Source organism: Chanodichthys erythropterus, chromosome 4, assembly GCF_024489055.1.
Source record: "Chanodichthys erythropterus isolate Z2021 chromosome 4, ASM2448905v1, whole genome shotgun sequence".
Lineage (NCBI taxonomy): Eukaryota > Metazoa > Chordata > Actinopteri > Cypriniformes > Xenocyprididae > Chanodichthys > Chanodichthys erythropterus.
Window position 1 is genome coordinate 12,247,560 of NC_090224.1, and position 26,518 is coordinate 12,274,077.

General features: G+C 38.3%; 3 protein-coding genes across 8 annotated transcripts in view; 2 read left to right on the plus strand and 1 right to left on the minus strand.

The window, feature by feature from the left end:
* Positions 1-2,707: 2,707 nt before the first annotated feature.
* Positions 2,708-10,540, plus strand: hnrnpub (heterogeneous nuclear ribonucleoprotein Ub). Of its 2 annotated transcripts, none has more exons than XM_067384123.1 (13): positions 2,708-3,331; positions 4,391-4,505; positions 6,302-6,375; positions 6,820-6,959; positions 7,051-7,150; positions 7,260-7,372; positions 7,472-7,735; positions 8,211-8,330; positions 8,411-8,708; positions 8,804-9,073; positions 9,206-9,489; positions 9,618-9,716; positions 9,894-10,540. In XM_067384123.1, the coding sequence occupies exons 1-13, from the start codon at positions 2,869-2,871 to the stop codon at positions 9,942-9,944; spliced, it is 2,391 nt and encodes a 796-aa protein (XP_067240224.1). In that variant the 5' UTR covers positions 2,708-2,868; the 3' UTR covers positions 9,945-10,540. The 2 variants fall into 2 exon arrangements, with proteins under 2 accessions (XP_067240224.1, XP_067240225.1); XM_067384124.1 differs by having other exon boundaries at positions 2,708-3,304.
* Positions 10,541-12,360: 1,820 nt separating this feature from the next.
* Positions 12,361-16,557, minus strand: lft1 (lefty1). The gene is made up of 5 exons (XM_067384131.1): positions 16,518-16,557; positions 13,706-14,176; positions 13,293-13,536; positions 12,936-13,175; positions 12,361-12,757 (listed from the first exon to the last, which is right to left on the minus strand). Exons 2-5 carry the CDS (start codon positions 14,160-14,162, stop codon positions 12,433-12,435), a joined length of 1,266 nt encoding a protein of 421 aa, XP_067240232.1. The 5' UTR covers positions 14,163-14,176; positions 16,518-16,557; the 3' UTR covers positions 12,361-12,432.
* Positions 16,558-17,636: 1,079 nt separating this feature from the next.
* The window catches only part of cdc42bpab (CDC42 binding protein kinase alpha (DMPK-like) b), a 67,082-nt gene continuing 58,200 nt past the window's right edge, over positions 17,637-26,518 (plus strand). For 4 of the 5 annotated variants that reach the window (XM_067384126.1, XM_067384128.1, XM_067384127.1 and 1 more), the window contains exons 1-2: positions 17,637-17,673; positions 17,934-18,889. In XM_067384126.1, the coding sequence (XP_067240227.1) occupies positions 18,712-18,889 (178 nt within the window). In that variant the 5' untranslated portion in view covers positions 17,637-17,673; positions 17,934-18,711. The remainder of the gene's footprint in view (positions 17,674-17,933; positions 18,890-26,518) is intronic. The other variant, XM_067384130.1, reaches the window with a different exon arrangement.

Genomic DNA, 26,518 nt, shown 5'->3' on the forward strand with positions numbered 1-26,518 from the left:
TTTTTTTTTTTTTTACAATTTAAACAGTTTTTCTATTTGAATATATTTTAAAATGCAATTTATTTTTAGCACCATCCAGTCTTCAGTGTCACATGATCCTTCAGAAACCATTCTAATATGCTGATTTGCTGCTCAAGAAACATTTCTTAATATTATCAATGTTGAAAACAGTTGTCTACAATTTTTTCAGGATTAATTAAAAGTTCAAAAGAACAGCATTTATCTGAAATATAAAGCTTTTGCAACATTATAAATGTCTTTACTGTCAAGTTTGATCAATTTAATGCATCCTTGCTGAATGAAAGTAATAATTTCTTTAATTTCTTAAAAAACAACAACTCTTCTGACCCCAAACTTTTGAACGGTATAATGTTACAAAAGCTTTTTATTTCAGATAAATGCTGTTCTTTTGAACTTTCTATTAATCAATTAATCCTGAAGAAATTACACACAACTGTTTTCAACACTGATAATAATAATAATAAATGTTTCTTGAGCAGCAGATCAGCATATTAGAATTATTTCTGAAGGATCATGTGACACTGAAGATTGGAGTAATGATATATATATATATATATATATATACATGCCCGTAGGCAGGGGGGGTTTGGGTGGTTCGAACGAACCCCCCCTCTAACTGCCAAAGGTCCAGAATTTAAGTTTTTTTTTTTTTTTTTTTTTTTTTTTTTGCTGCTGTTTTGAAGCGTTTCATATCATCATGGTTTTGCACACTGAAAGATTATTAATAGCCTATTTTGTTCTGGCGTATCTATCATATCTTGTTGCCCCTTTTAAAAGCTGCACAATACATTTAAAATAAGCGTCTTTTAATCTTACATTAATATAAATATATATATAATTATTTACATATAAATCTAATATAAATCGTTTTTTCCATTTCATAAGAATACAAATAGTAGCCTATTTTTAAACTTTTTAATAACATTTGGATTTATAATTTTTTTTTCCCCCCGAAGAATTAGGCTAGAATACTTTTTCCTGCTGAATCATATACTCACCTAGTTTACTTATTTATTTATTGGTCAGCTTATGATTATATATTTTTATTCATTTGTTATTTTTCTCTATAATTAAGTAGTGTGTTTGCATTCTGGATTGGTTAACAAATCAAAGAGTGACCATTAGTTGCACAAATACAGATGTAGTATGGATACAGGCTCCCACAAATAAATTAATTCAACAAAGGTAACTTCTTTTGCTACATATTTTTAATGGCTTAAATATATACTCTATATGTTTGACCACTTATGAACTATCATTTTGCCTACTATATGTTGTGTACGTGTGATGTGCCCTACCATCACCAATAAATAAAGATCTTTTAGAGCACAAAATATTTTACAAGAGAACAAATTTCTTCATCGATCTAGTCCCTTAATTTTGCTCTCAGAATGCACCAGATTTATGCATTTAAATTTAAAATATACAAAATTTTCCAACGGGGGGGCATGCCCCCGGACCCCCCTAGAAGAACCTATGTATGGCCACCACACACTGACAAAGGTGGTACATGAGGAAGCAATTTGACAACGATGCAGTAAGTATATTAGGTGCATCAAAAAGCATGCTCGTTAAGATACCAGCAGACAAGCTGATCCAGCACAAATTAGTGCATAAAAGGTCACCAAAATGAAGTATTTGAACCTCATGATTACATACAAAAGGAGGAGAAAAACTGCAAAAAGGTCCGCTTTTTTAAAAAAAGAACCCCCCCTTTTAATAGGCTGGCTACGGACCTGTATATATGTACATATATGTACATATACATATATATATATATATTATTATTATTATTATTATTATTTAAGATAGCCTTAATCATCATATACTGCATACATGCAACATATTTAAACACAGGCTACACGAAACTAAAGAAACACTTTGATTTTACATTTTTGTATAGCCAACAATGATTTCTTGGATATCATTCTTGGCTAAAAGAAACCTAATAAACATATACTAGAGGCTTATGATATAAATACTGATGCATCTTCAGATTTATTCAGTCAAAATTCACATTTGGCAGCTAGCACTCAGCATTTGTTTAACTGATTATGTATAGTGGCAGGCTAATGCGGTTATTCAGTTGTTCAGTTACTCAACATTTATTCATATTTTAATACAAATACAATTCATAAAAGTGAAATGTGATTTTTAGAAAGGTCATGTCATATAGGCCTATATTATGGATGCATTTACATTTGCAGTGATCATTAAAGAATTTTACAGTGCCAGTAAATCATCTTGGCAGGGTAATAATATATAATAATAATTTTAAAAATCAACTTAATTCAAAGGGGAAGTTTTAATAACTCATTGACAGATATTTGTTCTTGTTTTAAGCATAAACTCACTTAATTTTGTTCAAATTTTTAATTTTACATCTCGATTTAAAGATGTTTAGATAATTGTATTGGAAAACAAGACAAAAATACTAAGGAAGATATCCACTATTGCAATGCATGCAACATTTAATGAGATGATTTTATGAATTTAAGACTTTCTGCTCTGATTTAATATCGTTTTAAGGCCTTAATTTGTGTAAGGGCAAATTAAAACCCGCAGAAACCCTGCTTGTATGAGCCAAAATGAATAGTCTTTATGGTCGTATGCATCTACGAGGATCATTACGGTTGAGCACGCCCATGTTCCTTGTGTGCAATTGCATTGGGAGGGGTCTAGCACCTAAGGCGCCATTGAATTGTTTTGCCGGTGGACAGACGCAGAATCACCGCGGCTGTGCGCAATTCAGAGAAGCAAAGCGGCCGTCGGCTCTCTCCCTGGATTGCAATATTCTAACAATCGAGTCTTTTAGTTTTCATAGACCATCTACACTTTACCGACAACATGAGTGAAATCAACGTAAAAAAGCTTAAGGTGAACGAGTTGAAGGACGAGCTGAAGAAGCGTCAGCTTTCCGACAAGGGATTGAAGGCCGAGCTTATGGAGCGGCTGCAGGCCGCGCTCGATGCAGAGGCCCAGGCCGAAGAGACAGACGCTGTCGCGGCAGAAGCGCCAAAAGAAAACGAGGCCGATGGAAACGGTGTTGCAGTCGAACAAGAATGCATAGGCGAAGAAGAGCCAGAAGGCGAGAGCATGGAGGCCGAGGAGCAAAATGGAGACGACGGTGGTGATGCTGCTGTTTTAGGTGATGGCCAGGACGACGAAATGGGCGAAGAGGAGGAGGATGGGGACGCCGGCGTGGAAACAGACAAAGCCTTCGATGAAGATGAAGAGGAGGACGACGACGACGAGATCATTGACAAAATCGACGATGAAGACGGTGAGCCCGAATCTCATCCATTAGAGGGTGAGCTTTTTGTGTTGTTAAATGGCTTTCTAGACGCCGGGAGTATCATGTTCACGTGCGCTTTGAAGCCGGTGAGATCATCGTTTAGCATACGTGGCTAACGGCTAACCGGCGGCTATTGTGTAGATAGCTAACGAGCTAATTCTGTTGGTTTCACTTTACTAGCTTGTGCTTTTCAACGTTTTCTAACCCAGTTGAGTTTTAGAATTTGGTGGTTTTTGTTTTAAGTCGTGTCAGCAATGCTACTCAAATCACCCGCGCGAGCCTTTTGTTGTTAGTCGGTTTGTTGGCTATTGTTGATATTGAGTAACTATTAAGGGTATAATTTATAGTCTAGTCTACAGCTAACGAATTTATATGCTTTATTGTAGTGTTTTGGTCGGTTTCGCTTCTTTCAGAAAACGCGAATTGTCTCGCGTGAGGATCGCCTCGTTGCATGCTCATGGCGGGTCGCCCTCGAGCGGATACATAAGTTGCTCTGCACAAAAACCTTACGCTAGATAATGAAAAAGTGCGGGTATTGTAGTGAAATGATATTTTCTCAGCGGGTGATACCGTTAGGTGTACTATACAATGGCGGAAAAGTACTTAGAGCCTCGAAAGAAAGGTGCATTGTGTAGTTTCGGTTCAGATTGCTAGAAGGCGCCATTTGCTTCCGTACAAGGTCAGTTCAGGATAATGTGGTGTTGTTGTTCAGTTATTTGTCGTCAAAGATATAAACATTGGCTGGTTAGCCAGCTACATTACGCTAAATATACCAAAAAGTATTTGTTGTGAATGCATTACATATTGTAGAGAAGAAAAATGCACTTAACACAACGAAGAGTAATTGCACCACCCACATTTTTGTCTGATCTGCTTTATGCAATCAGATCAGTGCTTGCAGTTTGAATCCTGAATGCCATAATGACATAACCAAGCAAAGTATTCTGTCTGATCAGAGGTGGTCGGTTAATTTTGTAACTCTGAAGTCCGAGCACTCCTGTCGTGTGGGCCACCCTTAAAACCCAGGGTCCAACACGTCCGGGCATTTCATTACTGTTTGTTTTATTTTCAAAGGGGATGCGGACAAAGACATCAGTGCTGATCAGAAGAATAAGAAGGGTGTTAAGAGACGCCGAGAGGAACATGGAAGGGGCTACTTTGAATTTATTGAAGAAAGCAAATACAGCCGGTAAGGATGGGAGTAATGGCCTTCATTATCCCCGAAGTGCCACTTTTAATATATATATTGGCTTTAAGTGCCAATGCCTTACCTAGAAAAATGCAACCCTCATCTACCTCTTAAAGTAAAGCTTTGTTGGGGGTCATTCCAGGCTAATACAAAACACCTTACCTTCAGAAAGCTCATGAAACTACAACATTTTAAAAGTGCTCAGTTGGAAAAAACAATGGTATTGTTACACGCACATACACACACACTGTTGTCAGGCTGACTGTATGCGCGTGTGGCGATTCAGACAGCGACCAAAGCAATGACGATATCACAAGATGCGGCTTCTGTCATGGTGGGGGGCAGTGGCGTAGAGCTTGTATCGCACAGTGCTTCATTATGTAATGGGGTGCTTAAGTAATGGTAATGGAGCAAATTGTTGTTCCAATCTTCAGACGTTCCTTCGTCGTTTGTATTTGTGTATTTTGATTTTATTTTATTTACTTTGTATAATCTAATTCTGAAAGGTTAAATGTTATATTCTTCTGTTTTTTTGTTTTTGTTTTTGGATAAATTGTAAAGAACTGTAATGACTTCTCCTTTTAAAGTTTTTCATTTGTGGTCATCAGGTAAGTACAAACTACCATTTGCAGACTCTTGCAACTTTTCACATTGCATTAAGGAAATATTTTTACTTCTATAATGCATGTTCTTTCTCCAAGTGTGTGGTGCTAAATTCCAGACAGAATACATTAAGAATCTTCTGCCAAGGTTTTCTGAGTGAACCAGTGTTTATATAGTTAATTGTCTTAGTCTGCTTCTTTCCTTTCAGCATATGGAACAAAAAAAGTAAATATTTAGTGTATATGAATTACAAATGGAGGGTCATGAGCCTGAAAAAATCTCAAATTGTTTAATACTTTGAGTCATACTGTAGAAGCTTTTTTTTTTTTTTTTCTAACATAGAAATTCAAGCAATATCTGATCCAGTTACAATGTCAGCCACTTTTTTTTTTTTTTTTTTTTTTTTTGAAGGGATTAACTAGACAGGGCCATCACTTTAATTTATAGGGCCTGGGGGAACTTTATAATGGTGCCAACTCCCATACTCTCAGAAATGTCAAGACTAGTTTAATGGCCCTGCTGTTACACCTGAGATGACATCTGTGGCATGCTTTGGGTTACCACGGAAAAAAATTCACCACCTCCTTCACTTTGTAAAAAGAAGTGCTATAGATATACTATTTGCTGTCTACATGCTTTTTTTTTTTTTTTGTAAAACAAATACAGATGGTCACATTTCTATTTTAGTATGGTGGATTTTGTCATGACAGCAAAATTCCAATTTCAGATGTCCCTTATAAAACTGTTATTCTACATTTGCTGTATATATAAAATATTCATTTGAACCCTTTTTTGTTGTAGTCTTTTGTGTTTGTATAGGCAAAGATAGCCCAAAATAGGACTTTATATAAATACCCTTAGACCTTTTCAGTCAACGACTTCATAAAACGAAAAGGGCAACACCGTCTCCTAGCAAGACATTGCCATTTTTTTCATTTCACCAACAAGTTTTCTTTCAGGCTTCGTCATGGGGTAACCTGGTAAGCAATGATGGCCAATTTACCATTCATAAATGTGAATTCATAAAACAGTTAATGTTATGAGCAGTCATTGTAAGGTAATGCAAATCTACTGTTGATGCTGCTGTGGCTATGAGGAAGGACCTCACCTGGACATGGGAAGCATGCCAATCCATCACAGTACAATTTGTCTGCTTCACTCATTGAATTAATTGCTTATTACCTCTATTTCAGGGCCAAGTCTCCCCTGCCACCTCTGGAGGAAGAGGATGAAGAGTTTGATGACACACTGGTCTGCCTGGATCCCTGTGAGTGCTTTATATTAAGAAATGAAGATCCACCGCTGTGTACCTCTTGCCAGAGTCCAGTATATCAAACACATTTTCTAAGAGAACTTTTTATAATTTAATAAACTACCAACCTATTTTAGAGTTTTACCTTTAATAGGTTTTAAATTGTTCTTTTATAGTGTAACTTAACTATACCTGCCATAAAAATAGGCAAGGAAGCTGGCATGGTATTAAAACACTAACCAACCCTTATATGTTGAGAGCTGCACTGACCAGGGCAGCATTTCCCAAAAGCACCATAAGCTTAAGTTGATCGTAGCTCCATTGAAACCAATGGCGCTATGATCAACTTAGGCTTACGATGCTTTTGGGAAACGCTACCCTGGATTGTAGAAATGTTAAACTGTTAATAAGTTGCTGTTCTTGGACTAACAAGTTCATTTCAATTTTCTGTCTCTGTAGACAATTGCGACCTTCATTTCAAAGTCTCCCGAGACCGATACAGTGCCTCCTCCCTTACCATGGAGAGTTTTGCTTACCTTTGGGCAGGTGGCCGTGCCTCTTATGGTGTAAACAAGGGCAAAGCTTGCTTTGAAATGAAGGTGAGTACTGTGGCATTTTTATGTAAACTCATGAGGAAGTGATTAATTTTGGATTGGTACATTATTCATTATTTGTCTTTTGCATTTGCAGATCACTGAGAAAATCCCTGTCAAGCACTTAAACAGCAAAAACATGGACTTCCATGATGTCCATATTGGCTGGTCCCTGGCTAATGGAAGTCTTTTGCTGGGTAAGCGCAGCTAGTTACTATTTACATTGTCCCTATGTAAATAGTAATGTATGATTATGCAGCCCTGTTTAATTTTTTAACACGTATGATTGTTATATTATTGTTTTAGGTGAGGAGGAGCATTCCTACTCCTATTCAGGCAAAGGGAAGAAGACTTCAAACTGTGTGACTGAAGACTACGGGGAGAGTTTTGATGAAAATGACGTCATTGGCTGCTTCATTGTAAGAAGTTTGCATCTCACTCACAATAATTGTTTTTCCCCGTTAGTTCACATTTATTCTTATGTACATTGTGGTAATTTTGTTCTTTATCTCACCTAGAATTTTGAAGCGGATGAAGTGGAGATTTCATATTCCAAAAATGGCAAGGACCTTGGTGTGGCTTTCAAGGTCAATAAGGAGTCCTTGGCCGATCAAACTCTGTTCCCCCATGTTCTTTGCCACAACTGTGCTGTTGAGTTCAATTTCGGCCAGAACGAGACGCCATTCTTCCCTCAGGTGGAGGGTTTCACCTTCCTGCAGCAAATTCCTGCAGATGTGCGTATCAGAGGACCTAAGGGACCTGAGACCAAGAAAGATTGCGAGGTACCACCCTTTCTATAAACTTTGAAACATGAATAATTAAGTTATTAAATTACTTTAATTCAGCAAGGATATACTAAATTTGTTTTAAAAGATTACAAAAATGCTGTTAACTTTCGATTCATCAAAGAACCCTAAAAAAAAAGTTATCACTGTTTCCACAAAAACAAAGGAGCACAACTGTATTCAACATTGATAATAAGAAATGTTTCTTGAGCACTAAATTGGTGTATTAGATTGATTTCTAGAAAAAAATATTTTCCATAACAGGAATAAATTGAATTTTAAAATATATTATTTTATTTTAAATGGTAGTAATATAATTAATTAATATTATTACTAATAATTACTGTTTTTATTGTATTAAAAATATAAAAAATAACCTATAAACATTCACAACATGTGAAACAACATGAACATGGTTCATATTTGTTGTGCACGTATTGATATAATGATTGTAATCACTGTTGTTTTCAAGGTAATCGTTATGGTTGGCCTTCCTGGATCTGGAAAAACTGCTTGGGTAAAGAAACATGTTGAAGAGAACCCTGGGAAGTTCAACATCCTCAGCACCAACACCATCTTGGAGAAGATGATGGTGAGTATTTTTGTCCAGTCGTTCTTAATTTCTGTCTTATATTCTTGTCTAATCTTTTTTTTTTTTTTTTGGACTTGCAGATTGGCAGCATGAAGAGGCAAAACAAAGACACAACAAAGCTCTCGGCCATCTCTCAGCGTGCTCCCTTGTTCCTGGGCAAGTTTATTGAAATTGCAGCCCGCAAAAAGAGAAACTATATATTGGATCAGACGAATGTCTCTGCACCGGCCCAGAGAAGGAAGATGTGTCTGTTTGCTGGCTTTCAACGCAAAGCTGTAGTGATCTTCCCCACAGATGAGGCCCTTAAGGAGAGAGCTCAGAAGAAGTCAGAAACCGACGGCAAAGATGTACCCGAACACGCCGTTCTAAAAATGAAAGGTAAGATGGGATGTCATATTTCTCCATTGCGAAACCAACCTTGTATATAAAGTAAGAAAGTCAGGAATACAAAATGTATTTTTTTTCCTCTACAGGTATCTACACATTGCCTGAGGTTGGAGACTGCTTCTCAGAGGTCACCTATGTGGAACTGCAGAAGGAGGAGGCTGTCAAGCTCTTGGAGCAGTACAAGGAAGAGAGTAAGAATGCTTTGCCACCAGAGAAGAAAGCCAACCAGGGTTCCTTGACTCCCAGAAAGGGAGGTGGACGAGGCAAAGGGCCTAAGAACCAGTTCAATAGAGGTGGTGGTCCAGGCCCACGTGGAGGCAGAGGTGGATTCCAGCCCCGTGGAAACTTCAGAGGATGTAAGGGGCTTTTTATGGATTAATACAAAACTTTTGTACAAGATGTGCTCTTCAGTGAGCTTCAGTTGAATCGGTCAAAATAAGTTATATTTATAATTGAAATGTTTTGGGTTTTTTTTTTTTTCCTTTTAGTACCAGTACCACCTCGTGTTGGCGGTTTTAATCGCCACCCACGTGGCTACATGCCACCACCGCCACCACCACCTGTCTACCGAGGAGGCTTCCACAGCCGAGGCAGCTTCAGCAGAGGTGGAGCCGGTGGGATGCCCAGCCGGGGAATGGCTCCCAGGGGTGGCCACATGAGGGGAGGGCACATGAGGGGCAGCAGAGGTGGAGCAATGAGCCGTGGAGGGCCTGCAAACAGAGGTAACATGCACCGCGGCGGTGGACCCAACCACAGAGGACAATTTCAGCAGGTTAGTTTGTATCTTTTGCAACCAAATACACTACTCTTCAAGTAGTCGGACCCCAAACTTTTGAATTGTACATCTTATAAACCTTAAAGTTTGATATGGAGAGTAATTTTGAATTTTCACATTCTTAGAAATTCCGCGGTAGAGGAGGCCACCAGCAGAATCGTGGTGGTTTTGGCAACAAAAACGGGTCTTTCGCCCAAGCCTTCAACCAGAGTTGGCAACAAGGGGTGAGTACAGTTATGTATATTGTTGAGAAAGCTAATATTTTATTGGGTCACAAATGAGAGATTTTGTACACTTCCCATGAGAAATCCAACAACAGATTGGCTGTAGTTTCCAAAATATTTTAGAACAAAATCAAATTGTAGTCCATTTGACTGATTTAACTTTCTTTGACCCCTTAGTTCTGGAACCAGAAGCCATGGAATCAACAGTACCACCCAGGATATTACTAAGTGCACATTTGTATTAAAGACTCATGGCCTCTGTTGCACTGAGATGCACAGCCACAGAATATCCATCCACTTTTAAGGTCCTTGTTTATTGTAATTTTTTTAAAGGAAGTCCATTTTTAAATGAGAAGCAAGTGGCAAACAAACATTCCGCCTCTGAAGTAAACAGTCTACGTTCTACATAGATGTATGATGGCTTCACTCTCTGAATTTTTTTTTTTGTAAAATGTATTTCCTCCCCCTTTTATTTTGTATCACAGCTTTGATATATTGTTATATCAGGAATCACTGCATATGTCTTGCTTTGAATTTCAGGGTTGTGAATTTTATTCTGTAAAATGTCATTTTTACTCAATGTAAATTATTATTTTAAGTTTTTGCGTAAGTTGTAGTGTTTAAAAATCCGTACGGACCTTAATCTTTTCGAAGCTTTTGTCAATAATCATTCATATTTGCTCAGCATATTTACTCATGTTCAGTGGAGTGAAAATATTGTTCTCAATTTACTATTTGCATATTCAAGTTTTTTTCTTTGTTAGCCCAGACTGTAACAGTTACTTCATAGGTTTGCAATAAAAGATGTGCTTGCTTTTCTATGACCTTTTTATGGCTTTTGACTGATATCTTGAACAATCCATTTCAAAGAACCTTTGAATGTCAATCAGATTTGTCTCTTAATTGAGCACCGTAAGACCGTTCTTTTATTGTCTTCCTGTCTCATAAGGCATACGGTGGAAATATTTGTAAATCGTTTGAGTTAATGTAACTTTTTAAAAGCACTGCATAGTTTCAAAAGTAAACTTATGCATAAAGAAGCCACAATGAAACATGTATATTCATTTGAGCTTATTTACACAATTCAGCATTGTCAACAATAACTTCATCAAAGATATGTGCGTTAAGCTTGCTAGTACTTTTGAGTAGGATTTTGTGGCAACACATTTTAAAATGGCTTTACAGAGTCTTTTGAGTAACCACTATATTGATCTATTTAATAATGCGACTTACCCATTTCTGGTGCACAGTTTGGACCATTTTACTACAGGAGAACATATTTCCTTTGGGATTAATTTGGCAAATGGTGGCCTTGATAACAGTTTTAGATATAACAGCCAGCACATAAGCAAATTCTTTTATATGCTAAATTCTCAAATGCATTATTAATGTTACATTGAGCAAGCTGTGAAATACTGCAGAGTTGAAGGTCATCAGAATTTACTAACTGATACAGATTTTCATAATTTAAATGACTGCATTTTGATACTCATCATTCAGACCACGATAATCTCTGGAAATCACATTCACCCCATCAGTAAGACATCCTGATTTTCATCAAGACAGGCCCTTGACTTGTTTCAATGAATATATTTCTTATAAAGTGCCAAATGGCCAAAGAAAAGGGCAGCTATTTTTGACCTAAAATTGGTGTATTTTATCATGATGTAATAGTTTAAGTGGGAATTTTTTTTTTTTTTTTTTAACTATACCATTTAAATTGATGTAAAGGTAACTTATTTCGGAAAGGTTTTTTTTTTGTATGTTTTTTTCTTTTTTTTTCTTTAAATGATTTCATGTGGGATGAGATAATGACCCTGTCCCTTATAAAATTAGTTGATATAGCATGGCATGAAAGATTTGTGATGATTGTTTTGCTACACAGACCTTGCTTGTGCTATTTTGAGGATTAAAAGTGTCTAAATTGTACTAAAAATGTGGCATTATGTGTTATTGAGAGATGACAGGTGGAATGGTTTGTGATTGTATTTTGGCATTATTATTATTATTTTTTTTCAATTAGATGAATGTTAAAGTGTTTCATATTGTAAGGAAATAAATGTGTCATTAAATAATGTAATAAACCTCTTGAGATAAATTGTTTTGTTCTCTAAAGCAGAGTTTTTTTTTTCCCTAATATCACTATGGTAACCACATGGTTTTGACTGGTAATCACAATTTTTTTGTAAAACCTAATTGGACTATGTATCAGAAGCCTTTACACTGTTATTTATGTATATTTAAATAAGGATCTTGATACTTGACCCCTTTTTAAACTACAAATTGTTCTCCTTAATAAGTGATTATTTGTGTGTGTAAGGCTATTTACTTCTGCTCTCCATGTGGCCATCTGCAAACACTGGAATATGCAAATGTTTATTTGGTTTAAGAAAATGGAAAGTCACTAAATAAGTAGAGATGGTTTCAATGAAAAATAGTTTAATTTATATTCAGTCAAAGCGTGACATATACAACAAACTCATTCTATTTACTGCTCAAAATATAACATCTACAACTCAATCTTTTCCTTTCATATGGCATCATATACAAATGCAAAAATAAATGCATATCAATTTAGCAATATTTACAAATTTATACAAAGTGCTTAAGGTATGTCATAAAGGTTAAGTTGCCAACACCCTTTCTTAGCCTTATCCTGTAACAAAGTAGGCAACAGTGCGTCATGATGACTGGTGGTCGATGGCAAATGGCATATTCATACAACTGAAATATTATCCATTGCGCATCCACACTTTTCAACAATCATGTTTGGGAATTCAGCCACTTCAATTTCAGTATAATCTCCCTTTTTTACTAAATACATCATCGGTAGCGGCGCGCTCTCCACAACCGCGCACTTTCTCTCTCCGTAGCCGTAATTACGCTTGGGCTGCCGGCAGCCGCCGTTGCATCGGAACGCCTGATACCCGGAGGGTTCGATGATCCAGTACTGGGTCCAAGTCAAGGCGCGGAAATTGATGAAGTATTTTTCCCTGCAGCACATTTCACTGTCTTTATTGGTTTCACAGTCTCCACTAGACCTGCAAAGTGAACAATAAAATAATATTAAAACATTGAGCGTTTTAAATGAAACACATGCATTTCTTCTTTAAAACTAGAATACATTTAAGACTTTTTCACAAGGTGTAGCCTAATACAAGGTAGCTATAGGCCTACTCCAGAAAAGAATCGAATATTAAGAAATTAAACGACGCTTACCCGAACTCCTCGAGGTTGAGGGTGTAAAGAACAAGCTCAGGTTTTCCCAGAGTGTTGTCGTTTGGATCTTGAGTTGTGAAGTGGACACACTTGGCCATCTCTGCCGCGTAACTGCCTGGTCTCTCGCCCTCGATCCACACCTCAAGGTGCATGGGCATCTCCATTCGGCTCTTCGACCAATAGTGTACCGCCTGGGTGACATCAAAGCTCTTCCAGCCGGTTTCGTGAATGGGAATCAACCTGAGGAGGTAATGGTTGTGACAATTAGCATGCATGTTCCTTAACGCCAATCAGCAGAGGAATTAACATAATGAAGAAAGAATAGGCTAATGACTGTCTGTGGCCGTCTCTGCTTACCTGGAATCCACTAGTGAAGTTCGGTTTGACCCGTCTTCCAGAGGTTCCACCCAGTAGATGCTCACCCTGGCGTTGTTGACGGGCCTGTGGCCCTTTCTCTCTGGGATGGAGCGCTTGTGTGGGGCTTTCTTGAACAGTTTCAGTTCTGCCATGGTCACTTCACTGTTCTCAGGGATTCTTGATGTCATCTCAAAGACCACACGTTGACGTGTCGTGTCAGAATATACAAATTCACCAGAGATGTCTGGAATAGACGAGAGCAATTTATTTATTAAGAATTACACATTTGCATTTAGCTTATTTGCATAGCACATTTTATGCACTAAATTTTAGTATTTAATTTCAGTTTACCGGTTGTTTGTCTCTAAATATTTTTTTAAATTGTGTATTTTAGTTAAGCAAATCAATCTTACCTGCATTGCCAGGGATTCCCCTCAGGATGCCGGCTAAGCTGGGAAGCGAGCGCCGTTTCCTTGCGTGGTGCAGTTTCAGCATGGAAACATATTTGTTCTTAATGTGCGCTGGAATAACAAGGTTCTCCAGATCCCTCTTGTGAATTTTCGGAACTTCACTAAGTCCCAGTTTCTTCAGCAGAGCCTCTTTCATGTCTTCGTGGGTGAAACCCCTCACCATCGCGAAAAGTGCTGCGCAAAGGAGGCAAGCGGCACGGATTGACGACATCTTCAATGTGAAGGTGCAGGAGAAGCTCTGAGTCTGTGTTGCTGTTCGCGGGCTGAAATGAATGTGCTTTGACAGCGGCCCGTCCTTATATGTACCCGCAAGACCCCCAGTTGTTCGCACTTTGTCAAAGGGGTGGTGACTGACATCAGAGGGAAGGTGAAGAGGTGATACATGAAAGCCACGATTCATCGGAGAACTTTAAACTAGAATGATAATTCAAATTACCAATTTTCATTCACATAAAATAGGCTATGAATAATAATAATAATAATAATAATAATAGACTACATAATAATAACATAATTTCCTATAGATAGATAGATAGACTGGTAGATAGATAGATATACAGAAAGATAGACAGACAGATGATAGATAGATAGATAGATAGATAGATAGATAGATAGATAGACAGATTATAGATAGATAGATAGATAGACATACAGATAGATAGATAGATAGATAGATAGACTGGTAGATAGACATACAGAAAGATAGACAGATGATAGATAGACAGGCAGACAGATAGATAGATAGATAGATATATAGATAGATAGATAGACAGACAGAAAGACAGATAGATAGACAGAAAGACAGATAGATAGATAGAAAGACAGACAGATTATAGATAGATAGATAGACATACAGAAAGATAGACAGATGATAGATAGATAGATAGACAGACAGACAGAAAGATTATAGATAGACATACAGATAGATAGATAGATAGATAGACAGACAGATGGATAGATAGATAGACAGACATATTATAGATAGACAGACAGATTTTACATAGACAGATATAGATATATAGATATATATATATAGATAGATAGACATACAGATAGATAGACAGACAGAAAGACAGATAGACAGATTATAGACAGACAGAAAGACAGATGATAGATATAGATAGACAGATGATGATAGATAGATAGATGATAGATAGATTATGCAATTTAACAAAACATGTCAAGTTTTTTTGCAAGACAAGCAATAGTTAACATAATTCTGTATGAATATCTGTATAGCTGACAAACGGCGTTCTTCTTTTTACTGATGACCTTCCAGACATGGTGAACCTAGAACGCACCCTCCTTTCCAGTTTGCATGTGCACGTTGATGTAGCACCCTTGTTCCTCATGTGTACATTCCTCTGGACACTGTAAAACATTCCTAGTCTGGCAAGAGTCTGTCAGTACAGAGTTTTCAGTCCCTCTGTCTAAGCAGCATTCTGATCGCCCTCGCTGCGGGCCCATCGTCATTGGGTGGCCTGAGGGATTAGATGTTTATTCGAAGACCACCATCCTTCTGCTTGATGCACAGATTAAAATTATTAGGCAAACAGACTGTTTAATCCAGGGCTGCAGTATGGATGTGGATTGGGAGGCTCTTCACAGGTTGGTGATTATCTGATTCCATTGCCAGATTTGCCATTCCTTGTTTGGTCACACTAACATTAGAAGAGGGGCTAGTGGCACTGAGGGCCCAGTGTCTAAGTATGTGTATTGGCCCCTCTATTTGCTCTAAGATGTCAGACAGACTAAAGGAGCTCACAGGAAGAACAGATGACAAATGACTGGCTGGAGATGGAGGCAAATTAATGCAATACAAATGCAGAATCAGACAAAAGAGCTCACTGTTTGAGCCCACAGGAGTATTACCATATCTGCTGCAAGAAATCATTAAGTAATCATCTGTTGATATTTGGCCTAAAAAACTACTTATATTTCTCCATATAGTTTAGAAGTAGTTTGTTTGAACATCTGGTAATAAGTCTGGAATATGAAATGTGTATATATATATATGATGCTATATGTTGCATTTAACTCTATTAACAGTCAGGTTAGTTAGATGTAAGATTAACTGCCAACAATCCTCAGTCTAGGGATCTGCTTGACTCATTTTGTACAATACACATGGTGCACGAGCAAACTGAAGTGCAGGATCCTTGTGTGATTTCTGTCAGTCTTCTGTCCTTCCCTTGTCGATTATTTTGAGGCCCTTTTGTCAATATAAGTACCATCTAATTCTCACGGGTAGTATATCCTTAATCAAAGGATGGAGCTACACGCCAATCAACAAAACATGCGCTAATTAACACCTCTCTACTACATACGAAAGACAGCCCTATTCAAACGGATCCCGCCTCGGTTTGATAAAACAACAAACAATTCGACGTCATGAAGGTAACGACTGTAAATATTGCTGAGTTGAAAACTCAGTGTTCTCCTTGTCAGTGATTAAGATCATAATCGTAAAAATAGTACATATCCTATGCTGTATTATATAGCCTATATATTTGTTGTAAAATAGCTCATTTTAATTTAAACGTGCTTAAGGATGTTTATGTTTAAACAAATTGTCATGGTCAGAAGAAATTAATAATTGAATGATAACTTCCTGTTCAACAATCCCTACATCCTTCCGCAGTTTGGTTCTAACATCAAATGTTTTGACATGAAAGACACGATTAGCACCTTATTAGGCTTGGTGTGGCAATTGTCAGATTGAGATTTATAGAAGAATGTTTATGAAATACGCCACCTTGAGAAGAGAAGATGTCACAAACGTCAAACGCTTTCACGTGAACAGCTGTGCTTTGACATTTTCGTTTGATGTGACAAATATGTTTTGCTACTCTGTCGAACTAAACAGCTTGTCTTGCATATGGCCTATATTATATGAAAATACTAAAATATATTTGCGTCTCATTTTTAAATTTTATTTGTAGACATAGCGCCACAGTTTTAGCCAGTTTTGAGAAAGCTAAATTAACATTTACAAGCGTATCTGCTACTGTAGAAACGTAAAATAAATACACGGACAATTTTAAATGTCGGAGACGCTCTTGATCAAATTTTCCACTGCAATTGCAGTGCAGAATATTGGGCACAAGAGGGCGAAAGTGCTCATTTTTGTTAAGAATAACAAAGTTTCTGCACAAGAGACCTACTAAGTAAGATAAAACGTGGAAAAGAAACTTTTTTTTGCGTTCATTCCCATCAATATTCAATAGAAATGACTGTTTGAATGAGACACCATCACCACCAGTTAGCCTACCATGCATAAATTGCTTTTGCAAAGTATTGCATTTATTTTGTTTTACAATGTGTTTGTGTGTTTATTTTATTTTGTGAATGTAAGAGATCATTCGTGCATATAAGAATCATTTCAAGAACTTTCAAGGGGCGCATAAACCCTCTAGCTTAATAATTAAAGGGGCAGTTCACCCGAAAATAAAAATTCTGTCATCATTTACTCACCCTCAAGTTGTTCCAAACCTGTATTTCTTTCTTCTTCTGAACACAAAAGAAGATATTTTGAAGAATATGGGCAACCAAACAGTTGATGGACCCCACTAACTTCCATAAATTAAAAAAAAATAAAAAAAATAAAAAAATACTATGGAAGTCAATGGGGTCCATCAACTGTTTGAAGAAAGTAAGAAATTCATACAGATTTGAAACAACTTGAGGGTGAGTAAATGATTTTTCATTTTTGGGTGAACTATCCCTTTAAGGCCCCCAATGGACTCAAAACAATGTATGTATGCTCACATAATACACACGTAAAAAGCATTAAACGTACAAGTAACCAAAAACAAGTTAGTCAAAGTGCGATAAATAGCCTAGCCGCGTTCGCCTGCAGAGGTAACCATAGCAACAGTACGTTGCTCGAGCTCTTTCCGTCACCTTCAGACGTAAGTCAACAAAAAAGTCCTGCCGTTTTCAGTTTATTATTTATTTACCACAAGGAAATAACATAACTTGGGTGTTTTGTAATTGTTTAAATAATTAGCGCACTGCGCTAAAAGATAATTTGGGTTAAGCGAAACGAACCTCAACGGCAAATTACTGACAGAAATCCCTTAATAAGGTCGACCCCCCTGAAGGTCAGTGAATAATTGGCGGATAATTCGCGCACTGCTCTAATATACACTACTCTACTATTTCCCTCCAGCATATCCCTCCATTCCCCGCAGCAGATGCCGTGACGGTCGCCATGATGATGTCGGGTTTTGCCTGCAGCAGCAGCAGCGAGCTGTGAGAGAGAGAGAGGGAGACACACGGCGACCGGGAGCAGAGCAGGGGAAGGCAGCAGAGCACAGTCCTCCAACGACATGAACGAGGACGCGTATTTTCAGCTCCTCGCCGCAAAGCTTCCCTCGACAAGTGCATATCGCGTAACCGTTTTCGAACCCAAGGCTTGCTCTCTCCGCCAGCGTTTTGTATATACGAAGAGAGGAATTTAAAGGAAAAATAGCTTGCTAAGGCTTTCGCAGTCCTGCCAGAGGAGGGGCATATGGGGCTTTGTAGCAATGCAGATCCCGTGCTGCTGATGCGCTTTTGTTACTGCATTATGGATAAGCACAGATATCATCATATCTCAGGGGATTGCTTTAAACTTTTTTGGTGATTCTTTTGTGAAGTGTCCTTCAAAGGAGAAGCTGAAATCGGGAATACATAAGCTTAGGTTATATACGTCAAATCCACTGGCCAGGGCAGGGTCGATGGCTGTAAGTTCTATGCATCTAAGGACTGCGAATTCATGATGTTGTGGATTGATATGGACGCATCGGTGCGAGAGGGACCATGATTGACCCCCTTAAGCTCGACTATATTTTTTGAGCCTTTAAGTTTTTCGGAGCAATCACTCAAGTGTGCCACTGGCCGGTCCCATTTGCTACCGTGGGAGCAAATACTGACCATACTGTGAGGCATCAGCACCATTTGAAACCATGTCTGGAGAGGTGCGTTTGAAGAAGCTGGAGAAACTGGTTCTAGATGGCCCATCTCAGTCCAGCGGCCAGTGCTTTAGCGTGGAGACCTTGTTGGATGTTCTTGTCTGCCTTTACGATGAGTGCAATAATTCTCCCCTCAGAAGAGAGAAAAACGTCCTGGAGTTCCTAGACTGGGGTAAGACACATTTCATGCATTGCACGCCTTGTCTTTCACTCGTCCCACACGTCAGTTGTTTGGCGAGTGACATGCGAGAGGCAAACAAACTATTGTTTTATTGTCTGACGTTAGCCAGCTGCTTAACAGACAAAGTTGCTGTACGGAATTGAGTTGTTTTCGAGGGGGACAGAAATGAAGATGACATCATCTCTAGACTGGTTTGTGCATGAATGTGGAATGTGAAGCTCACCTTAATGAGTCTCTCTGCTTACTGCTGAAACAAGGTGGATACAGTGCAGAGGGCTTTCATTTTGACATGGGCCACAAATAAACAAACTCATTTATTTATGGGATATGTGCATGTTCACCAGCAGAATAGCATGTGTATTCTTTCTCTTATATATAATTTTCAGGCAGTAGCTAAAGGTGTACTCGGTGATTGTTTGCTAAATTGCTAAAGTTTTACAAATGTTGAAGAATCCAGAACGCTGTCTTCTAGAAAAAGCTGTTTTATATGTATAATGTGTGTGTGTGTGTACCTGAGGAACTTTACAAACACAACATAACTGTTTACTTTAAGTCTCATTTCCTTTTATGACCCTCATATTTTTTCTGGTTACATACATGGTTGAATTACCACCATGTATGAAATGTACTATATATATAAACTTGCCTTGTTTAACATGATTGATGGTATGGATCAGCATGCAGTTAAGGGTTAGTTCACCCAAAAATGTCAAATTCTGTCATTAATTACTCACCCTCATGTCGTTCCACACCCGCAAGACCTTCGTTCATCTTCAGAACACAAATTAAGAGATTTTTGACGAAATCCGAAAGGTATATGACTCGTCCATAGACGGCAATATAATCAACATTTTCAAGGTCCAGAAAGGTACTAAAGACATTGTTAAAACAGTTGATGTGACTGCAGTGGTTCGACGAGAATACTTTGTGTGCAAAAACAGAACAAAAATAACAACTTTATTCAACAATCTCTTCCCTGTCATTGTCCTTATGCAGTTGACGCAGTAAGCACAGTGAAGGATCCGTGTTTACATCTGAAGCTAATCACGTGAGCAGCACGACGCATCCGTGTAATGCTTACGCAGGAGCCGGCCCAGAGTCCTGCAGGCGGGCGGGTACCCGACAGGTGACCCGACAAATTTTATGTAAAGGGTGGAATAATAATTACGTGTCGGGTGTGGTGCGGGTCGGACGCGCGGTAGGCACGGGCGGACTGCGGGTCCAATAGACTATTTTAACTCAATTCGGTGCATTTGACAGCTGCTTTCAAATGGTCCCATGCTTACTTGTGTTCACACTCTGTCTGAAGACCTTTAAAGGCTTACAGCACGATTTGCAATGCTGAGCATTGTAGCCAATCACGCTGCAACTGATTCAAAGCTTATAGTGATTATATTAAAGGAACACTCCACTTTTTTGAAAATAGTCTAATTTTCCAACTCCCCTAGGTAAAACTCAACTGTTTAACTCATTTTCGAATCCATTCAGCCGATCTCCGGTTCTGGCGGTACCACTTTTAGCATAGCTTAGCATAGTTCATTGAATCTGATTAGACCGTTAGCATCTCGCTCAAAAATGACCAAAGAGTTTCAATATTTTTCCTATTTAAAACTCGACCCTTCTGTAGTTACATCGTGTACTAAGACCGACGGAAAATGAAAAGTTGCGATTTTCTAGGCTGATATGGCTAGGGACTATACTCTCATTCCGGCGTAATAAACAAGGAACTTTCCTGCCGTACCATGGGTACAGCAGGCACAATGATATTACGCTCCCCCTGTGACCCCCTGCTTGCACAGGGCGCGTGTAATATATCAGCATTTTGACATAGAACCTGGAAGCGCTGAACCTAAACAACGTTTGAGAGTGACACAGAAGAAAAGATATTGTTGAAGGCGTTAATTTTGTTGCGGTTTTGCACACAAAAAGAATGCTCATCACTTCATAAAATTAACATTGGACCACTCCAGTCACGTCGACTGTTTTAACAATGTCTTTAGTACCTTTCTGGACCTTGATAGTGGTGATTATATTGCTGTCTATGGATGATATCTATGGATCAAATTTATGTTCTGAAGGTCTTACAGGTTTGGAACAACATGAGGGTGAATAATTAATGACAGAATTTTCATTTTTGGGTGAACTAACCCTTTAGTAAACAAACGTCATGCATCCAGGCTGATATGTGTTAGTATCATGTCCAAAATCTATTGAAATGAATAAGATGCTATATGTAACTAAAACCCTACTGAATGGACTTTTAAGGCAAACAGGCCAACTTTTATGGGGGCAGAGTCCATTCTGCATCTGTAAATGATCTAATTGCTAGTTTAAAATCGAGCAGAATGAACGGCCATCTACCTCTGGAGAAAAGTTTGGCTTAACTAACTGTCATGTTATGTAACTTTCTAAGAAATGAATAGAATGCAACAAACAGCATGGGTTTAAATTCGTTGACCATCGCCTGAATGCAGTGCCAATTCACAGCACAGTCCCTACTTAGTTGGTTGTTTTTGTTTACAATCCTCTGGTCCTTTTATTTGAAGGAAAATGCAAATCAAACTTGCCATCAAGCAACTTAGGCCCGTAAAGGGGACAGTGCTGGTCAGTGTTGTCGCACACTGGTCAGGACATTTTTGAGATTATTGTGATTTGAGCTATTGTGCGTCATTGTGCATGTGTGCTTATGCGAAAAAGTGTAAGTGCCCTTTTCCTGTGGGGAGTCTCAGTAGGGCAGCGTCAGGAAACTCCACTGAGCCGCTGGACACATGATGTCATATGGGGAAACGGCTGTGCATTGTGTTTGTCCTCTTTGTGGACTTGACTATTTAAAGACTGACTGGATAGGTCACTCAGTCATGAGCTCATTAGCACACACTCACTCTTTCATTCACATTTCAATGTGACAGTCATTGGAACTGAGACCAAAGTCGCAGTTTATTGTCACCAAGGTCAAAGTTAGCTTCACAAGGGACTTCGTGTTTTGCGTTTTTTGTGACACACTAACACATTTTTACGCCATTCATATATCAAAAAGGCGGCTGGAAGTCCAGCGAAAGGGAATAAGGGGATAAATTTGGCTGGTTGCTCTGGTTTTCCTCAGTGTCTGAGGGCAGTTCATAATAAACACTATTACTGAGGAGGACGCATCAACCACTTATGGTTTAGGTACGGGCAGTGATGAGTATTCCACATTCAGCGTTGATGGATAATTGGAGCCTTGAGGCTGCCACAATGTACTACAACATAATGAGAATCACATGTATGTTGGGACAAGGCCACTAAGCTGCAATTATATGCGAAACCCCCTGGAATGTCCAGGCCTCCAGAGAAATGTATGCATAACCTTACGAGACACATAATGAATGATTCGTTCGCATTTACTTTCCTTCCCTACCATTGCCAACCAAGTCTAGACCAGTGACCTAAAGCCATATTGTATTGTTCTGATTATTTTTTTTCATTGTGAAAGAGTGAATTTATGCAGACTCCCTGGGCTTTTTACTGAAATGGATCTAGGTCCACTTGGCAAAGATGTTTACATACTTTAGCTTTTCATTCTTTTCCTCTTTACTGGCCGTAGAAGATTGGAGGCAGCTTGGGAAATGGTTTGACGGGGTTTCCCACATGCTACATTCATTAACCAGTGCAGTGTGTTAAACAGGTATTCCCTCTCTGCGTTCCAAAACCCACTGTCAATACAAAATCAAATTGGATTAATGCCCATGTGGAATCCCTTGACCAGTGAAAATAATGTTAGTGTACACACAAGTGCTTATCATGGTTGATTTGACATGGTGCTGTGGTGATATTGTGGTATTAATTGAATTTCCTTGGTATATACATTGTTATTTTAATTAATTGAAAAGTGGTGTCATTGGACATGTGGCCAATATTTCACAGTCCATTGTGTATCCTGCTAAAATGCAAAGCATGCCAGAAATTGAGCTGCACCACACTAAGGTGTAAGACCAATGCCAAACTCCCAAAATAACGCCTCAGCAATGCAGAGATCTGGATGCATTGTTCCTCCCTGTCACATGATGTTTCTCCTGCGGAGGGCTTGGCTCGGATCGCTCGGCTGTAATAGTATGGTTTAAAGCCAAAGAATTCACCTCTTCTCCCTCATCCATCTCCATTCCCACTCTGGTCCCTCATTCCAGCACACCCTCCAGCACAGTCAAACAGGAACATCTTATTTAGTGCTAACATTATACACTTAGACACCCACCCATGCCTGAAGCTGTGGTATGCACACACATATATGGGAAGAGAGATGTTTTTGTCATTGTATATGTATTGTAATGCATTTTAGACACATGTTTAGGGTTTTTCGCTAATAGAGATCTGTTATTGGAGATAACACTCAGTAGCCAGATAGCCAGTGCTGCAGTGCATTGGTGCTCTGAGACCCTCCTTGTACACTGTAGATGAAGAATTGCTGCACTCCGCTCAGACTAAGGCCAGATTTGCATGGAAGTGCTGACTCAGAGTTATAGCTCTTTGCTGCTCAGATGTGCAGTGTGAAAAGGCTCATACGACAACCGATTGATGCATACGCTCTATTGCCGTTCTCTCTGTCTAAAGCAATCATTTTTGTCATCATTTACTCACCTTCAGCATTGCAGAACAACATTGGACCCCATTGACTTTCATTGTAAAGTCAAACAAACAAACCTATATATACTTTTTGTGTTGCACAGAAGAAAGTCTTAAAGGTTTGATTAAAACTAAAAACAGGGTAATTAAAGCTGCAGTCCTTAAGTTTTGCCTCTTTGTCGCCACTCGCCATCTCTGTTTGAAACCTGCAATTGCAGTTATTGCGGAATTATTATCTTTACTTGGGTTGTGCATTAGCATGGCTCCTCAGCACGGATGAATCTAATGTTTGCTGTCAGTCACCGCACCGGTGGATACTGTACTTCGGAATCACAGATTGTAGTCTTGGAACAAGTATGACAAAAGTAAAAATTTGAAAAAAGTAACAACATCAGCATTGCGTGACTATGTGTATTTAGTGTGTATTAGCGTTACCTGTAGATTTAAATTTCTGTACAGTCTAATCTCTAATGTTAATTTGACACACCATAAAACCGCCATCAAAATGGTAAGTTTAATTATTGCAGCTGCTGTGAGAGAAGGCTTTATGTAAACAGACGTGATTTAATGACGCAAAGACAAGTGGCGACATGCTCGATTTTTCCAGTGAAAACCCACCAGTACCAACGGAATTATAAAACATTATTACAAGTTTACCATTATGAATCATACTAAGGTAAGGAGATAGTTTTGAGCATTAGATGGTTATGTTCTTGCTCAGTAATTGATTTTGATATCATTTTTAACAAAAAAAAGTTATGGACAGCAGTTTTATTATAAAATAAATGTATCCAATTTGGATCCCAATTGTATTACTTTAAGGGCATAGTTCACCAAAAATGAAATTTGTCCTTATTTACTCACCTTCAACATTGCAAAAAAAACATTGGACCACATTGACTTTCATTCAATGAAAAGAACAAAAACAAAACAGACTTTTTCAAAATAGATTTTGTGTTCCACAGAAGAAATTAAGTCCTTCAGGTGTTATCCTTTAAATAGAGGTTCATTTGAATAAAATTAATGAATATATGGAACCCTTTGGTTCTTGTTTTTTCTTCATTTATGTATTTCTTTTAACAGGAAAAAAAAAAAAGATCAAAATCAAAAACTTTAGCCGAGGACCTTTGGTTGAATAGACACAGAATGACCCAGTTATTTCTTCAGCAGAACACAAAAGTAGATATTTTGTATAATGTTCCAGCTGTTTTTGCTCATACAATTAAAGTCAGTGGGGTACAAAACAACAATGGATTTCATTGAAATACATTGAGATGTTTTTTCATTGTGTTCAGCAGAAGAAAGTAAGTCATGCAGGTTTGGAACAACATGAGGGTGAGTAAATGATGACAGATCTTTAATTTTCTGTGAACTATTCCTATAAATATGGGCTAGTTTTATGATATACAAAATGGTTGGCAACTTTAGTAGCAGTGCAGATCAGCCAGTGTCCTCTGACATTGCTGACCGACTAATGCTGCATCGCTTGGCCTTACTCTGTGCTGCTTCCTGATTTATGTGCCCGAATACTTTGTGTGCCTGTGTATTTTTGGTGTATGCCCTTGAGCTTTGATGCATTGGAGCAGTAGACCATCCTATCACAATGCTACCACTAGGCTGTGACACAGTGTGACCCAGAGATTTGACCCCAACATTCAGTAAAGACTAAAAATATGACTTCCAAAACCATTCCGACTCTAAATTCCAATTGGATGAGTGATATTCAAAGCCATTGTATATGGAATTTAGCAGTAGTAGGCTAGCATGTGTCTAGCATGTAGTATTACTTCCATTATATTTTAATCTCAAAGGAAGAGCAAACCGCATATGGATCTTTTTTTTCTTTTCTTCCTGAAGTGTTTTCAGTGTGGACACTGAATTGCAAAGTGATTTGCGGGTTCAGCGGTTTTGGTTTGGTTTCTCTTTCAGTTGGCGTGCATTTGTGTTTTGCATCATAGTTTCCAGTCATCGAGGGTCACGGGAAGCTCTCGCTGGCCATGCAGCACGATGAAGCATCCTCGAGTGACACAAAATGAGGAAATCCTGTGGTTGGAGTGATTTTTGTCTGTTGGTTATCTTGGCTGACCCTGTAAACACTAGCCATCGTTAGCCGTTTAGCGTGCTGCTGTACTTGTTTGCCTCGCACATAACGTGCATGTCAGGCCACGTTTCTGTCGAATCTACCTCATGAGATTTCCAAATTACAAAAATACCCTCACACTTCAGTAACTATCACGCATGACCTACACTTGATGAAGATTTTACGAGCTTTCCAAATTGTAAATGCCAAGTATTTTGAGATAATTACTCCTGCATGCAAAAAATGCTGCACCCCTGAGATGAATAGTTAGGCTAAATTGCTGTAATAGCTGCCTAGCTGTAAAACAGTGTACATGTTTTAGTTAGGTTTGTAAAATGGAAAATACAGACAATTAAACAGACATTTTAATAGATTGAAATCAACCTCAGACAGGTGATAAACATCATGGAAGGTTATCTGATACCACATTATGTTGATTGGTCTTGTTAGCAATCTGACCTTTCAAGATTTTCTGTCTCAACTGTCAAAGTTCATTTGCTTAGCAGCTCAGACTTCAGCTCCATTCTAAAACATAGTCAGCTGTTTATATAGACTGCATTTTAAGGTACATAATAATGCTACCTGTTAAGTTCTTTTTTTTTTTGACAATCCAAAATTGCGTTGCATTTATTTATGTACAGCTTCATGAATTGAGGTAAAAATCTAATTGCGAATTTTCTGTTCCTTTTTTCTTTTTCCCCCTCAGAGCATCCTAGTTCTTTTTTTGGCGAGCTTCTCAGACTGTAACTTCAGGGTGCCAGCTTTGGCAGAAGAAAATAATGGAGACACTGTTTCATTTTCCATATGAGATCTAAGAAAATCATTGGTGGCAGATGACAGTTGATCATGTTGTAAACTAAGCCCTTATGAAAAAGAAGTATACTTCAAGTTCATTTTATCAAGTATACTTAAGTAACGTTCAAGTATTTTTTCATGCACTA